General features: G+C 35.7%; 1 protein-coding gene across 1 annotated transcript in view; it reads right to left on the bottom strand.

Annotated features, from left to right (window-relative positions):
* Positions 1 to 2343: 2343 nt before the first annotated feature.
* IFIH1 (interferon induced with helicase C domain 1) overlaps positions 2344 to 18164 on the bottom strand; it is a 52091-nt gene continuing 36270 nt past the window's right edge. The window contains exons 6-16 of the mRNA XM_017890969.1: positions 17706 to 17916; positions 16656 to 16873; positions 15333 to 15449; positions 13555 to 13678; positions 12741 to 13019; positions 12000 to 12259; positions 9067 to 9216; positions 7505 to 7666; positions 3350 to 3540; positions 2742 to 2832; positions 2344 to 2642 (exon numbers count right to left, since the gene is read on the bottom strand). Coding sequence (XP_017746458.1) covers positions 2529 to 2642; positions 2742 to 2832; positions 3350 to 3540; positions 7505 to 7666; positions 9067 to 9216; positions 12000 to 12259; positions 12741 to 13019; positions 13555 to 13678; positions 15333 to 15449; positions 16656 to 16873; positions 17706 to 17916 — 1917 coding nt within the window. The 3' untranslated portion in view covers positions 2344 to 2528. The remainder of the gene's footprint in view (positions 2643 to 2741; positions 2833 to 3349; positions 3541 to 7504; positions 7667 to 9066; positions 9217 to 11999; positions 12260 to 12740; positions 13020 to 13554; positions 13679 to 15332; positions 15450 to 16655; positions 16874 to 17705; positions 17917 to 18164) is intronic.

Here is an 18164-nt window from a genome sequence, read left to right as displayed (position 1 = left end):
GTGAGCCGGAAGCATGGAACTATGAGGATGCTATAGTTGTAAGGGTCCTTTGATATTATCTAATCCAATCTCTCATTTTCCGAGGGGGAGAACACTGCGAACTAAGGTTGTTCAAAGTTACCCACTGGTTGAAGGTCTTTTTTTTTTTTTTTTTTTGTGAGGCAGAGTCTCCCTCTTTCGCCCAGGCTGGAGTGCGGTGGCACGATCTTGGCTCACCACCATCTCCGCCTCCTAGGTTCAAGCAATTCTCCTGCCTCAGCCTCCTGATTAGCTGGGTTTACAGGTGCCTGCTACCACTAATTTTTGTATTTTAGTAGAGATGGCTTTTCACCATGTTGGCCAGCTGATGTTGAACTCCCGACCTCAAGTGATCCATTGTCTCGGCCTCCCCAAGTATTGGGATTTTAGGCATGAGCCACTGGACCTGGCCGAAGGTCTTATGGAGACTAAAACTCAGGCATTTTCACAGGCTGATGTCTAACATATTCTGTAAGTGACCCTAAAATATCACGAGTATTGAACTGTTCAGTGACAATCAGCTGAAATGCTACAATAATCATCGGTATTTTTTGAATGAAACATATGCACCATAGTTCAAGTTTTCAGGTACCATCACATATTAAATTTCACACTATTTGAAACATGTATTTTAAAACTTTAAAGTAGAAATAACACTTTTTTAATTGAAAAAAGTTACTGAAAAACATAGATGAAAAAACCTGATATTTGTTGACACCTCAAAAACAGTCTACATATGTTACAGTAGTACATTTAGCTATTTTATGCATTTGGTTTCTTGCATAGTTTCCAAAACATTCTAGAAGACAGCAATACTTTAAATGGAGTCAGCTGGAGTTTTAAAAAGTATTTTAAGAAAACTATCAATTATGTGTGTCTTCTTTTGTCCTCCTGTATACCCAAGAGATCTCATTGGTTAATATTGATCTCTGCTTAGGCATTATCAAGGAAAGATTCAAAACTACTGTAATATCAACTCAATTAATCCATCAAAGCTTCAGAGGAATGTTCTTTTCACACCCTCCAACATTTTGTTTCTCCTTAGTCACAGGAGGTAACTGTTCCCTTGGAGCAAGCCATCTGTGAGACTTGTTAAGTTTTGGTTAAAATGGTCAATTGTGGCTTCTGTCTGAATCATGCAGCTCTTCCTTGTCAAAAGAGGCTGCTTTTCTACTGGGAGAATTGTCCGCAGTGTTCTGGGAGGGGCAGAGGCAGACATTTTTCTCTTTACTCTCTAATAACACTCAGCATCTGCTCCCTGCTAACTCCAGTGTGAATCCTAGAGTGGGAGGTGAATGGCTGTCCAGGGACACGAGTAATCTTGTTGGCATTAATGGTCAGCCTGGATTTAGCCACTACTCTGTCGTTAGGTAGTTCTGCAGCATAGTGCTATGTTCGTGGAAGGGAAGGTCTAGGAAGGAAGCCTTAAGCTACTTGATGCTGCTGCTTAACCGGTCTTTGGTGGTATTTCATAGTTTTTAAAGTGCTTTCCTATGATATCATTTAGTTGCAAAGACTGGGCAAGTGATGTAGGAGGCAAAGCTCTAAGATGGTCCCCACAATTCCCACCGGCTGGGATGATTCCCTGAATAATCCCCTTGCAGTGAGTGTGAGCAGAACCTACAGATATGATGAGACAGTCACTTCAATGTTTACAGTTAACCTATCTAAGGTTCCATCTGAGCAGACTTGAAAGAGAGATTCTTCTTCTGACCCTGAAAAAGCAAATATCTGTGCTGGGAAAGAGCCTTGAGCATGCTGTGTGGTAGGGGCATTGCTGGAGCTGAGAGCGATCCCCAATGGACAGACAGCAAAACAGCCATCCTAGTCAGACAGCTGCAAGGAAACAAACTGCCAAAACTCTGAATGAACTTGGAAGTGGATTCTTTCCCCAGTGCCTCCAGATGAGAACACAGTCTGGCTGACACCTCAATTTCAATTTTGTGAGACCCTGAGCAAAGAACCCTGCCCTTCTGACCAACAAGATATCTGTTATAATTAATGAGTGTTGTTTTAAGCCACTACATTTGTGGCAACCGGTTACAACACAATACAAAATTAATAAAAAGCAAAACCAGGGAATGTTATGACCATTTCATCGATAAGGAGACTGGTTCCAAAAGATGAACTGATTTTCCTAATTGTATTCTGAAAATTAGTGACAGACCTGAGACTGATACCTTGAATTCTCATTTGTACTTCAGCATTCTTTCCACAGGACTGTAATACTCTACACTAATGAGAATTATTGGTAGATTTTCCTTACCCCTGCCCACCAACAAGATGGATAATGCATAATATATTGTGTTCTTAAAAAGAGTTCAATGCAGAGTAAAACAATCATTTTATTGATTCTTATGTCAGTTCTGTAGCATAATGAATACATTAATCATAATCATATTAAATGTTTAACTGATAGTATTTTAAAAGAATCTTGAGTCACGTGTTAATCCTCATCACTAAATAAACAGCATTCCGAATAGTCAAGATTGGGAAATGTGATAGGTAATTCAACCCACTTTTGTATTGTTTCTTTGTTGAATTATTTTGAAAACTACTACAAAATTCCTTATTTTGAGACAAGGCAAATCTAAGCCTTTGTGCACCATCATTGTTCCCCAAGCCTGGAAAACAAAAGAGAGAGCAAGAGGAAAATTAAATGCACATGCAATTAAACATTTCTTTTGGCTAAAGTAAAATCAGGCCCACAGCAATTTACTCACCTGGCCACATTTGCAGATGATTTCACCATTTGTTTGATAGTCTGCACACTTCTTTTGCAGGGCTTTGTTTTCTCTTACAATGTAAAGTTCCCTATAAGTATCAAAGGGAAAGAATCAGCACAGAGAACTGACAGAATACCAACGTGTAGTTCATGGATTTTTGGACCTGGAGCTCAACCACATGCCTGTAGTATTCTACATGGCATTCCTTCCTTCCCTCCTGCTTGCCAGGCTTATTATGGCAACTGAGGCAATGCTTCTCTTCTACACATACCTCTCAACCGGCATGTTGCCTTTTGTCACTTCTTTCAAGTCTGTTGGTTATATTAACTTGAGTTTAGTTGTTCAAAAATTTGAGAACAAATGATGAGCATACAAAAATACATGCCTTGGATCAAAATGGCTTTGGTTCTTACACTTCTCTTTTCCTGCACCAGTGCAGTTTATTTAAAACATAGACATTTAAAATAGGAATATAATTGAGAGGCTAAAGGAGAGGAAGTTGTAAAATAAATGAATCTCATTTGCACTATTTTGAAAGAACATTTACAATGCAACCTGCTTCACCCCTTGTGGAAAAATTTAAAGATGGGTCTTTCTGGACTCACTTGAATTCTGGGGTCATATTGACATGATGCATTTTCTCAATTACATGGATATCTTCCCCAGAACAGGCTAGCACACTGCAGTTTTTGCAAAGGAAAGTTATTAGTGATGGGTTATTCTTGTAATGCTTGGCAATACTTCTCTTGGTTTTCATTTTCTTTTCCATTATACTTTGCATCTGTAATTCCAAAATCTGGACAGAGAAAGGAATAGTTAGTGGTTTCAGGTTTGTTTTCTTTTCTCAGTTTCATAGAAGTAAGTCTCCTGAAATTTGGAGGTCTTAGTTGTGAAAATATACAGTTAGCTCATGGTCTAGGAAATAAAAATAATGAGGTAATAACCCTCCCCCCAAAGAACTTGGTATATAATCATCTCCTGTAACCATGAAAATATGCAATCTTTAGGTGTTCAAAAAGTAGCCCATTCCATTTCAGAAAAGTTATATTGTGAGAAAGTCCTTAGCAATATTCAACAAAAATTCTCTGTCTAGCCTACCCATTTGTTTTATTTATTTATTTATTTATTTATTTATTTATTTATTTAGATGGAGCCTTGCTCTGCTGCCCAGGCTGGAGTGTGGTGGTACTATCTCGGGTCACTGCAACCTCCATCTCCTGGGTTCAAGCGATTCTTCTGCCTTAGCCTCCCGAGTAGCTTGGATTCCAGGCACCTGCCACCATGCTCAGCTAATTTTTGTATTTTTAGTAGAGATGGAGTTTTGCCATGTTGCCCAGGCTGGTCTCAAACTCTTGATCTCAGTGATCCACCTGCCTCAGCCTCCCAAAGTGCTGGGATTACAGGCGTGAGCCACTGTGCCGGCCTATCCATTTCCTTTAATTCTGCTCCATAAAATAGGTCTAAACTTCCTCCCACATGGAATCTCTTTACTAAACACTGTTATTACATTACCAACGTCTTCTCTAATCTATGCTAAGCACCTAAATTCCTTTAATCTTTTTTTATGCTTTATAATTTTCAGACCCTTCACCATCTTAATCAGTCTACTGTTTACACAGTTGTGGCAGAAACTGCTAGTTTTGCCCTCAGTGTCCATTTTCCCTAACAGAGTCATAATTTTATTCTGGGTGGAAATATGCTAGCTAAATGACTACATTTCCAAACCAGCAGTCAATGACATGTAAAAAGCTGTTGAGTGGAATTTTCAGAAAATCTTCTCAAAAAGTAGATAGCTGGCATGTGTACCTTTCGCTCTTTCCATTTTCTTCTTACTTCCTGCCTAGAATGAGGATGTGGCAGCTGAAATTTTAAAAGCCATCTTCGACCATGAGAATGAAAGCCCAATGCTATAATGGCATAAAAGAGAGAGAAAAGGCCTGGATTCCTCATAACATCATGGAGCCAATACTGCCTAGATTCCTTATGTGAGAGAATATGCCCATAAACATCTTTATTCTAGGCTCTGTGACTAGCAGCAGCACTTATTTTATAACAGAAATAATCTAGTTTATGTAACATATGAAAGTTGACATAGGGACTGACCAGTGTTTATACCAACACAACTTCATGGTAGAAAAATCTGGTTCTTGAATAATTTATCTCCAAACTGACCTCTCATAGATGAAATATTTATATTAAATTATGGAGGAAGTAATTGTTTTCTTTAAGACCGAGGGGAAATTTTCAGTAGAAGTAAGTCATCAGTGCAGATGAACAAAGTCCATCTCTTTGGCTCCTAACTCTACATTTTAGATCTCCCTTCAAGGCAGCCACATATAGCATAGAAAAGAGAATAAAACCTTGCAAGCAAGCTTGGAGGCTATATAATAGGTTAATCAGACAAGTACCAAGATGAATTTCCTATGTAAATTATAGCAAAATACATTGAAATATTTTTCCCTAAAAGTTAAAATAGGTTACTTTTATAAGACATTTACAGTTCAGTGAGCTGATAAGGTAATTATAGGATCACATACATGTGGGAATTAAGAAATGTGTATGAATGAGTCAGAAAAAAAATAAAGCCAAGGTAAGTGTATGGATTTGTAAACACGACATCAGAAGCTAAAAGACTAACTCTAAAATAGCAAAGGAATTTGAAGTAACTAGAGGGGCAAACAAACAAACAAACAAAAGAACCCATAATAAATATACAAGAGGCACAGCTACAATCAGCCTAAGTCCAAATAGAGTGTAATAATGTAGCAAAAGTTGAATCAATGCTAGAGAAAAACATTTATGATGATCAACTTGCTCCTAGAAGTCTGATTTAATCTTAAGAAGCTCTGTTATGTATAAACTGTGTTTATAACATGGAAAAAAGATTTCATCTTATCTGTCAATTCTCATTATTCATTAGTGGTTGCCTGAAGATTGTGTTGAGAAGGATGCTCAAAGTAGAAGAAAGTAAACATCTTCCCAGTAGCAATGTTTTCTACAGGCTTTGAACAGGTTACTAGTGGCGTGTACCCCTCCTTCCCCATTGCCACTCCTACTTTCAGTTCATCTACCCAAAGTCGTTTTAGGAGGGCAGGTTTCTTGGCCAAAGGAGACCTAAAAATATAGTCCATTCTGGGGCCTCCAAAGGGACAGTGCCTTATTCTAAAGAATGTCTGGAAGAGTTTGACCCTTAAACTCCAGAGATTGTCCTAGTGTTGACCTCCAAAAAACTACTCTTAAAACATCAGTCTTTGTAAACATCTACTTGATTAATTCTCTTAGAATATTAACTGGGAGGCAGTAACTTTCCAGTGGCATAATTTGGTGACAAAAGTTTGATTTGATACTCTAAAATGTTTGCTTTGCCTTGTATTTAAAGCAGTTTTAAAATAAAGGTTTGTGCAGAAACCTGGTCAGGAAACCTTGGAGTTGGTAACAGCAATGCACACCAATTTGAAAGCATTCCTTTAGTGAAACTCTATTTAAGGTAGAGCCAATTCCAATGTTAAGAAACTAACATTCACACCCATATGCAAGGGTGTGAATTTTCTTCTAAATGGATTGTTTGCTATTATAGTAGTTACAGTCTTTAATTCAGTGGTATGGGGGATTTCCTGAAATACTATAGAAATACATTCTTTCTTCACTGCATTCCTTTGCACAACTCAAATGACTGTGCGTTAGTAAATTGAGATGTAGCTAGATGACATATTCTGTATTTTCTTATCATTCAGATGCAGCTTCAGTGTCACTCCTTCTAAGAGACCTTCCTCAACCACACAGTTGAAAGTATCCATCTAGTCTATGTAGCCATAAAAAAGGATGAATTCATGTCCTTTGTAGGGAAATGGATGAAACTGAAAACCATCATTCTGAGCAAACTATCACAAGGACAGAAAATCAAACACTGCATGTTCTCACTCATAGGTGGGAATTGAACAATGAGAACACTTGAACACAGAGCGGGGAACATCACACACCAGGGCTTGTCGTGGGGTTGGGGGAGAGGGGAGGGATAGCATTAAGAGAAATATCTAATGTAAATAACGAGTTAATGGGTGCAGCACACCGACATGGCACATGCATACATATGTAACAAACCTGCACGTTGTGCACATGTACCCTAGAACATAAAACATAATAAAAAAAAAAGAATTTCAAAAACTACAAAAAAAAGGAAGTATCCATCTAGTCAGTTGTTTCATATCATCCTATTCTAATTCTCTTTATTTATCTTGATATGTTATATTTCTTGTTTTTTAATGTTTGTTTACTGTTTCTGTCCTCCAAATCTCACCAGGCTCACACTAGAAATATAAACTTCATGCAGCAGGAGTCTTATGTGTTTTGTTTGCCTGTGTTGGCTATTCCTGTAATGTTACCTGGCACACAGTAAGCATTTCATCTACATTTCTGAAATTAAAAAACGGTGCCTTTACAAACAAATTGGGTCAAACCAAAATCACCATGTTGGATTGAATCAGTGAGTTGCAGCAGTCTTTCTGGAACAAGGCAGTGTAAATTTATATTATCAAAATTTATGGTTGATTTTACTGGAAGGAGCAATGGCTCCCTGATAATTTTCTGCCCACTATGGATCTCGATTCTCTGCATGTGAATTCGGATTAAGTACAGTTCACTAAACAGAAACTTATAATTCAGCACAATTTTTCTCTGGAGAATGAGTCACAGAGATATCAATGGCAACCACATGCCACCATTTTTAAATGAAAATCAAATTCAGAGGTAGCCATCAATACCTTATGAGCATATTCCTCTGGTTTCATATTTTGAACACAGTGTATAGCTTTATACATCATCTTCTCTCGGAAATCATTAACTGTCTCACGTTCGATAACTCCTGAACCGCTGTGAGCAACCAGGACGTAGGTGCTCTCATCAGCTCTGGCTCGACCACGGGCCTGAAAACACAAATAAATCAAGTAAATGAATTTGCATCACAGCATACTGTGATACAAATCCTCCTGTTTTTTTCTGGGAATGATATTCATTGCTCAGAATGAAATGATATTGGGTTGTTCAGCATGCCAGTCTTTAAATGGGCAAAGTTAGTTATTAATCCATTCCTTGTAAGTCAGCTCTTTGAAACTTAAAATAGGCTTTAATACAGAAACAGTGTTCTAGAGTGATGATGATTAGGCCTCAATGACATAATATCATCCTGTCCAGCCTTTTTGCTCTCAGAAATTCTCTCTCAAACTATGAGAACCATGATCAATGACGTGGACTGAGGAGTCGTCTTTCTTGGTAGGAAGCTGGGAGGAATGAATGGAGAGAAGTGTCATCTCTGACCTTGACACCAGGGCTGGTGAGAAGGCAGGTCAGTTTCTGGCATCCTACATTACATTCTTAGCACATTTTCCCATGGGAATATATTTAACATGTTGATAACTTTCTACAAGCCTCTTTAAGAAAGTGATATTCAGGTATATTTTGACTAATAGAAACTTCTGTGGCCTGGCCCAGGAGCCTATCAACTATAAAATTATCCTCAAGGAAAAATGTATTCTAAGTTTTATTACTAAGTTTATCACTGACTTACAAATAAATTCCTAAAATAAAATTATTTGCTAATTTGATGGCAGTCTGGTTATCTTAGTCTTCTATGGCTTGCCTTTTATTCAAGGATGCAATTTAAATTATTTTAAAAACGCTTCAGTTAATTTCATAGGAAGAATAGTATATTAATCAGCATAAACCTATGCCTACTCAACAGAAGGTTACAATAATTCCATTAACACAGGTGGGTAAGAGATAACGTGAAATCTGAATGAAAACAGAACATCTCACTCTTTTATTTATTTTGCATTTATAAGTCTGCCCCAACCAACATTTTATCATGAAAACTTCTAAACATACAGGAAATTAGAAAGGATAAGGGAGTAAAATGCAGAAACAGCAGGGCTCCCTCAGGTTTGAGCATGTTACTTCATCAGACAATTGTGGGACAGCGTACTTTAGATTACTTGTCCAGTCGGGGGCTCACAGACATCCTAGGAATGAGGAGGCTGCTTTTGACTCTTACAAATGGGGCTGGTGTCATGGTCCTGGAAAGCCTTAGGGTACAGAAATAGCCAAAGAGGAGTTGTTGTTTAAACATACAACAGGTATCTGGTTATCATATGAATTTACAGCAATATGAAAGGCAATAGTGCACTGCATTTTTAAAATGCTCTTTTAACAGGAAAAGGGCTTTGTTTTAAAACTAAAAGATGTTTTGTGCTGTTTAACTAAAAGAAAGCAATTAAAATAGGAACACACAAATAAAATTAACATAATAAGTAAAGATATTTGAATGTACCTGGACCATGGCTATTTCACTGGTGACAAGACCATAACGGATAACAATGTTACATTCTTTAATATCCAGACCTTCTTCTGCCACTGTGGTAGCGATAAGCAGATTTATTTCTCCAGTGCGAAATTTACTAATGACTTCTTTTTGTTCATTCTGTAGAAACATTTTAATAAATTAAATTTTGTGATGCTAAACACATTAAAATCTTCTAATTAGAGGAAGAAATAATAAATTGCAACTGGTCAGTGTAAATCAAAGGATTAGATCATACATGGATTTGTTGCCATCTGTTTTTGGCATTGAACAAAGACATAATGGTGAGACAACATTTGATTTCCAATCTGGGATTACCACACAATAACAAAAATATTTCCATCATCCAGTCTGGAGGTGGGAAGACCATATTTTATGCCAAGGAAATAAACTGATGGGTGACTCCAGAGGAAGAAAGGAGGAGCTGTCGGTTGAGAAGAGAATATGACAATCAGAAAATAAAATGGGCTTTTCCCCCACTACATTAACTTCAGAATCTTTAATATTTAGAGGATAAGATGCAGAGATTCTTTGATATATTGTTTTCAGTTACAGACAAAATGCACACTGTATATGCATTTGCTCACTTTAAGAACCATTTGTGTGAGAAGCTATGGAATATTCCTAAAAGGACACAAGAGAAACTGAAAACATTGGCTGCATCTAGGGAGGGGAGCTGGAAGACCAGAGGTCCGTGGTATGCCTTGTGCCTTATTAATTTTGAATGAGGTAAATATATTCTTGATTCAAACGGATAATATAAATAGAAATAAAAGAAGAGGTTATACAACTGTAATTAAAACTATTTTCAAATGAAAAAAGTCTGAATTTTGAAAGTCAATATAAATAAATAAAAATATGCTCTCTTATCCTTACATGGGAGAAATGAGTGAGCACAAACCTAGCTTGATATGGACGATGTGGTTTTATTTTCATAACCACTCTCATCAAAGCTGTTGGTCCAGTTGGCATTTGGTGCACATCCACACTGTGTTTTGCCCCATACATTAAACAAAATAAAGCTGCCAGACCAAAACTATGTTCTTCCATCCCCTTCTCTTTCTTCTCAGAGGAGCGTGAGTCCTTATTTGACTCCTAACTGTTGGAGGACCCTGTAGAAAGGCCTCTTTTGAGTCTTCTCCGAAAATTTCTCCCTCCTGCCCTCACATCTCCCGATAAAAACTTACATGTCCTTAGGTTTTAGTAGAAGATGCCTGTGTCTTAATTTGAAGGAGTAACTTTAATAACAAAAATTCCAGACAGTGTCAGATCTTCAAGTCACATCATGTAGATGCCTAACACCATTGCTAAGGAGTTTGTCCACCCCAGTTTACAAGGTGAGGATGCAAGGAGTGGGGAAGGAAGGGAATATGTTCTGAATTTTGGCACATAGCCCCTAGGTTTGAAATGAATAAGGAGCAGAAAGTAGCTTGAACATAGGCTTTTCATTTGCACTCTACGTCTTTTTAAAGAGAAGCTTAGCTGTCTTACAATGAAAGTCATAATGCTAAAGCTAATATAAAAGAAATTTAAAAACAGAACTCATAAGAATCAACACAGACGCTGTGAGACTGAACTTGAATTTTGCCTGCTAGCTTTCTGGAAGCTAAGGCAAAAAGAAAAACATACTAAGCAAACTACGTCTCATCAAAAAGAAGGAAGCAAACTTGTTACCTAAGGAAAATAGTACTTTCTCTGGCATTAATTTTATTGGCAGTGCTCACAGGAGTGCACGTAGAGGGTATATAAAGAGTTATAGTAACCATTTCAAGAATTTTTTCCCAGCAAACACTGAAACAGAATTAATTTGCTCCATTGGCTTGAATAGTGATAACTATAATAGAAAGGAAGTATTCATTTGACCAGAAAGACTCAGGTCAATATGACCTTATCCCTCAGAAGAATATTTTACTCTAACAAGACATCATTGCTTTATGCATGCTTGTTATGTCTACAAGTGCCTTTTTTTCTTACCCAAGTGTTTTTTACTATGCTCACAGTAAGCAGCATGTAAACAAAATAAAACAAAACACCTTAAAAAGGAACAGAAAACCTACTTATCAGAATCCCAAATCTCTAATGTATCAAATTCTTTAATTTTTCCAAGTTTCCCTATAGGTCTCATTCTATGTAAACGTATTTTGCATAGTTCTAGTTATAATGCACACATTTTTGTGGGAGTTTGAATTTTCCACTTGATACAACATTGCAATCATTTCTGAACTTTGTTATTAAGTTTACCTGTCACTCATTTTTGCAAGGGAAACTTAGAAAGTTCTTGCAATTATTATGTGGGAAAATGACTCCTAAAACAACATGTAACCTTTCAAAACCACAGATTTGGTTGCTATTAGACTTAGATTTTATTTCAAGAACACATGTTTTATCCTGTAAATGTATTTGTGGATAGTGAGAGGATTGGTAGAAAAGACTAAAACAATTTGAGAAGAGTAAAAACAGCATAAGAAAAGAAGTTCGGGCTGAGCGCAGTGGCTCATGCCTATAATCCCAATACTTTGGAATGCAGAGGCAGAAGGATGGCTTGAGCCCAGGAGTTTAAGACAATCCAGGGCAAGATAGTGGGACCCTTTTTCTACAAAAAAGATAAAAAAATTAGTTGGGTGTGGTGGTGCACACCTAGAGTCCCAGCTGTTTGGGAGGCTGGGGCTGGAGGATTGCTTGAGCCTAGGAGGTCAAGGGTGCAGTGAGTCTTGATCATGCCACTGCTCCTCAGCCTGAGTGACAGAGGGAGACCTCGTCTGAAAGAAAAGAAGAAGAGGAGAAGAGAAGAGAAGAGAAGAGAAGAGAAGAGAAGAGAAGAGAAAGAGAAGAGGATAAGAGAAGAGAGAGAAGAAGAAAAAGAAGAGAAAGAAAAGAAAAGAAGTCCAAAAGGATATTTATACCTGTGTCATGGGTTTGAACTCACTGCTGTGTCCAGCTCCTATCAGATGATGGGCTTTGACTCCTACTTCAGCAAATTTTTCATTTTCGGTAATCCATTGGGAAAGTGCATATGCACTCTGTCGTGTTTTTGTAAAGATTATTCCTCGTGCTGATTCCTCAGTCCTAGTATATTGCTCCATTATGGTATTTCTTAATTTGGTCAGCTTTTCATTTTCATATTCTGGGTTTTCAGCCAGTTTTTTCAACATTTTATTGTTTTCTTTAAGAAATAATTACATAGGTTAAAATAATTTGATATGTTAACAAGCTTTATTTAGCCATTCCACAATGTATAGATATATCAAACATTTTGTACACCAAAAAAATCCAGTTTTGTTGATTAAAAATTAATTAATTTTAAAACTACTTGAAAGAAAAGTTTAGTAAAGCATACAACAAATTACACTAGAAGGTTTCATGAATTGTGGCTCATCTACAGTCTTGCACTATATCTAATAATTAGGATGGTTTAATAAATAAATTCATTACAATTGTTTTGGCAATAAAACTGAATGACCAAATGACTGACTGTGATCATACAACTGGTAGTTAATCTGGTCATATAATTAGAAATAGTTCCAATCTGAGTGGGATTTCGTCTTTCAAAAAATATTTCTCTTTTTGGAGAGCTTATGAGAAGCAGTAACTTCATGTTGAAAAGGTAAATGAATGAGACCAGTATATGCTACTTTGAATCTTACCAAAAAATAAAGTCATGAGAAATCTATCTGTTTCATCCAGTTTCAAAGGTTTCCTTAAATCATCCTCATCTTCATCACCATCACAATACTCATCATCACCACCCTCATCACTATCATCTTCTATGACTGCAAACTTCTTATCTTTCTCTTCATTATAGAAAGTTTCAAGATGATTATATGCATCTATCATTCGAATTGTGTCATTAATTTGTAGGGCCTCATTGTACTTCCTCAAATGTTCTGCACAAACACGGTCTTTGCGATTTCCTTCTTTTGCAGCTGTGAAAAAATATATTATGTAAGTGAAGTAATAAGCATATAACCCCCCTAAAATTGTGCCATGGACTTGAATATATTTATGTTACTAACTCCAAAACTGGCTTGGTTTTAAAATGGGCAAGTTAAGGCTCAAAATGTGTCCTGAGCTCTGAAACAGGGCAAGTTTTCCAACTCCTAGACTTGCTGCTTGAGTTCTGCCTGAGCAAAAACATGTAGCTGATGCACAGAGGAATGGCATGAAAATATATTAGTTGAGTTTGCCTTTGGAGACAGAGCTATTAATATTTATCTCAATACCTTAAATATACAATAAATATAAGACTCTGGAGACAAAGAGAAAATTGGATAGTATTGGAATCTCTTTTCTTAGAAAAGGAATTAGAACATGTTTATTATACTTGTCCTACACAGAACACAGAAATTCTATTTGAAACTACTTTTGCTTTTAATTTCTTGGGGAAATCTGTGATATAGTCATCTGAAATCTTGGCATAAACATGGGATAAACTAAGTGTTAGGTACAAACCTAAATTACCTTTTTTTTCCATTTGAATGGCCCATTGTTCATAGGGTTGAGTTCCAAAATCTGACATTGGACTCATTTGACAATAAGTTTGAATCCTTGTCATTATTTCTAGAAGTTTCTCTTTAAATGGATCCTAAAAATAAAGTACACACTTATTCTTATATATTCTTATTGTTAAAAGAATAACATTACTTTTGTTAAAATAATTTCTAGGTTATAATAAATCTGATTTGGAATCTTCGTTTAGACAAAGTAACAGGTTAGTGTCCCATCACTTGTCTGTACATTTATTTTTGTCAGCTTCTCTTTTAAGTCTGCCATCAAGCCACACCCACACCAACACCTTGTTACCTCTGCTGTAATCTCCAACTTAAAAAGTTAATGAATGATATAAACCTTGTATGTTAAAGGTAACTTAGAAAACACATATTGCATTAATGCCACAATTATTTAGAAAGCTTACAATGTAATTTAAGAAACATTCCCCCTTTGTAAAACTGGGTTTCAGTATTATTTCGACCAAAATAAAAAGTTGAAGTACAGTCTGAATAAAAGCCAGAAATAAAGGAGTGCATGCTATATGATTCCATTTATATAAAGTTCAGAATCAGTGAAAACTCATTTTTGTTTGAGAAGTCAAGATAGTGGTGACTCCTGGGGTATGGTGACTGGAAGGGGGAACCAGGAGCTTTTGGGGTACTGGCAATGTGCCGTCTCTTGATTTGGATTTTGTTTACATATGTGTATTCAGTTTATGAAAATTCAGCAATCAGTACACATATGCATTTGTACTTTTCTGTATGTATGTTATGCTTCAAAGTATATAAAAAATTAAAGTAAGTTTAAAAAATGGCAAATTCTTTTAAAAATGTACCTGAGAAATGTAGTTTTGAAAATCTTAATGAGTAGAAATACGCATTTAAAATTATCAGGTAAAACCAAATAAGTAACAAAAAAGGGAAAGTGAATAAAATATATTCAACTGTAATAGTACAGCTGGAATAGATAGCAGTCTTTTTCAGAATTAAAAAAAAGAGATATACGGAGGCTAGTTACTAACATTGGTTTAGTGCCTACTATATTTCAATCTTGTGTTATCTACTATTCATATATCATATCATTTGATCCCAACATTCTTATTTTCAATGGTATTATCAAGTACATATGGCCAGAATTTGTAACGCTGTCTAAATTTTACAAAATAAAGTATTGACATAATTTACTGGCCATAATGTCCAAATTGACTCTCAGTTTATTTTATAATTCCTGAAAATTCATCAGAAAGGTATCATTAAAGTAAATATTTCACTTCTTTACCATTGCACTGTTTTCCTAAGAAAGTAAATATGCAAGTATGCAAATTAGGTAGGATTCCCATTATCATTGCCAAATGTAATTTGATAGCAACAAAATGGCTCTGTGGCATATCAGAAAATCAATCCTGGAATTCACCAACAAAATTAAAAAGGCTAAAACGAACTGTCATAACCCCTCCAGCTTAGTTATACATCCCCCTGCTCATCGCCCCCCACTGTCCCTCATAACTCATATGTAGCAAACAATGAATGAGCTATTCCTCATGTAAATCAGCAAACTAAAAGAGGACTAGAGGGGAGAATTCACTGTAGTGCTTCACTGCCTAACATCAATTAAAAAAAAACCCTGAAACTTGTTTGCTAAAATTTTTAAATAATATTGTTCAGATGGTCAGTATAAAATAGCCTTTGCCATCTTTCAACTGAATGTGGTATTGCCAATCAAATAGATATAAAACATTGAGCACATACTTCTCTGGTGTCATCTGCAATTGCAAACTTCTTGCATGGCTCCTGTATTTGGTTTTTCAGTTGATCAAGGTTTTCTTTAACAGTTTTAATAGTAAATGCATCAAGATTGGCACATAGCTGGAAAAGAGACATTTTTTAATATTTATGCAATTATTTTTCCCATTCACTTTATTCAGTGTAGAATTATTTTCATATAAAATATGTAGCATTAAATTGTAGTATAAATATGTAGTATAAAATTTCATGCAAGTAATATGTAGCATTGCTTGCTAAATATAGCATTTTAACATTGTTTTATTATGGATCTCACTAACCAACAATCAGTAACATTTGTCCTAATATAGGAAAAAGGAGCTTCTAAATCAAGTTGGTGGATAATTCCAGAGAAAAAGGTGTATTGATATTCATTCCTTAAATTCCATTTTCCAGGTGGAAAACTGACATGGAAAGAGTATAACAATTTACCATCATTGACAGAGAATGATTTTGAGATAACCAAGTTACATGAGGTATGTCAAAAATCATCTTGACATCCATGGATCATACTACCACCTTCTTCTACACATAAAGCAGGCAATGCAAAGCTAGGAGCATCCTTAGCCTTGTTCCTGGATTATTAGACTGGAATTAGTCCTTAATCCCAGTAATAAATTATATTTTGGAGTCTATAATTGCATCTCTGAATGTTGTGTCTACTCTGCATAATTTGTGTTGAATTCAACTTGAAGTAAGGGACTTAAAATTCAAATGCAATTGCCTTGGTACCAAAATACTTCTTGGGCTACTATGATTTATTTAACACTCAAGTTTAACAGTAGTACTGTACGTGGTGTTACCATTTTGGGGCCGCTGACAAGCTCATCTTTAAAGATCTTCATATCCCTATTTCCCTTTGATTTGAATTACCTCAGTTCCTAGAATCACATATGAAACACAGAAAACGTAGTTTTGAAACTCTCGGAGTAAGACTTTATCATGTGTGACAATGAGAAACTTTCACAGTTTATGCGTATTTCTATATCAAGTAGATCAAAAAGTTTAACTATAAGAGTAGATGTTCAAAGAAGGCATTCTATTTGTCTCAACTTCGCATTAATTATATCACTCTCCATCATTTTTATGATATTGTTTTGTGTTATTGATATTTATTAAGGCATATTCGTATTTTATAGAAGACTGAGTATATTTATTGTACTAAAGCAAACAGATTTCACTTAACTGATGATCACAACACTTGAACTCAACCTTATTGAACAAGACCAAGAAGTCCTGGCATTTGTTTTAGCTTTGCTTTCATTGGTTATACATAAAATTATGACTTACTTTTAAAATGTGTTCTTCGGCTTTAGCTTGCTTTGTGGCCCCTCCAACACCAGGTGAAGCTGTTAGTCCCAGTATCTGAGGAAGAGGAATCACTGGTTTGTTTTCTTTCTTGAGTCTATTGTTTTTCAACTTCTGCATCAAATAACGCCTCATGATGTTATTATACACTGCTTCTTTGTTGGTGTGATGACATTCATCAATGATAATGAGGGAAAAGTCTTCAAAGAAAATTCAAAGAGTTCATTTCTCCATACCAGCACACTACAGTGAGAAAATAACTTTAGAACAGTAATTGAGCTGCCTTGGGGATGCCTTCTCTTGGGCAGGACACAAGAGCAATCCACTTGCAGTTTTCAGGAGGGAGATGCAACTACACTAGCACCTGTACACATAGAAGTTCATATATACTAATCATGAAACTCCCTGTTAGATATTCTCCTTCTTTAATAGATAAGATTCAGAAAGTTTGCAGAGCTAAAAAGCATTAGATGTGGAATTCACATCCTGGCTTATTATAAAACAAATCTCAGGATTATACTTTTGTTCTTTAATAAAATATTTAATTTTAGGTTGGTGAATTTTATTTTATTACATCAAGTAAAACCACACTATTTAAAGAGGGAAAATTTTGCCTTGTTTTAACATTGCATTTAGTTACTATAAATTATTTTTACTTTTTTCCCATTCTTTATCCTACATTCTCATCCTATACCCCACAAAACACAAGGTTTGTATTTTTATTCTATGTTTCCGGGAAGCAGATCTAACAACATTCACTAGCAAATAAAGGAACTTGTCAGAATAAATGGAAAGTCCAGCGAGTGCTTGCCTTAATAATGGTATTCTTATGCAGAATAAAGTGGTCTAATTAAAAACTTACTTTTTTTGTTTCCTCCAGGAAGTAGAAGGATTTTAATAAAACCATAAGCAATAAAAGACAATTTAAACCAAAGTTAATTTTTATAAACATTTAAAAAATTAACAAATATAGACTTGTTATCATTAATATTACTATTAATTTTTTTTAAAAAAATAAACACTTAAACTGACCTGACAATTGAACACCAGCATCTTCTCCATTTTCCAAGTTTAAGAGGGAATTTTCAAGGATTTGAGCTGTACTGATAATAATATCACACGACTTGACAACTTCTGGAAATGATATTTTCAGTTGGGTATCACCACTTAATCCAATAACACGATACCATTTCTTCAAAAATGGTTTGAACTCCTTGCGGAAGAGCTGTTCAACTAACAGTACCTTAAAAAAAAGCGCGAAGATTTTTTAAAAGAGAGAAAGTTAGTCAAAGCCAAAGGTGTGTTGATCAGAGGCTTGTTTGGCATCCAGCAATAAAAGAGGTATTTACATCATCGGTGAATCAGGCATAACAACTTTCTCGTCATTCCTTTCATTCATCTGTCAATAAGTATTTATTATACCCTTGTTAGGTATAAGCATTTATGTCTGAGACATAAAGATGTTTAAGATATGGTTGACAACTTTGAGGA

This window comes from Rhinopithecus bieti, unplaced genomic scaffold (genome assembly GCF_001698545.2).
Source record: "Rhinopithecus bieti isolate Rb0 unplaced genomic scaffold, ASM169854v2 scaffold_19966, whole genome shotgun sequence".
NCBI classification, from domain to species: Eukaryota; Metazoa; Chordata; class Mammalia; order Primates; family Cercopithecidae; genus Rhinopithecus; species Rhinopithecus bieti.
The sequence above is the reverse complement of the archived record's forward strand: the minus strand, read 5'-3'. Positions and strand labels throughout refer to the sequence as shown.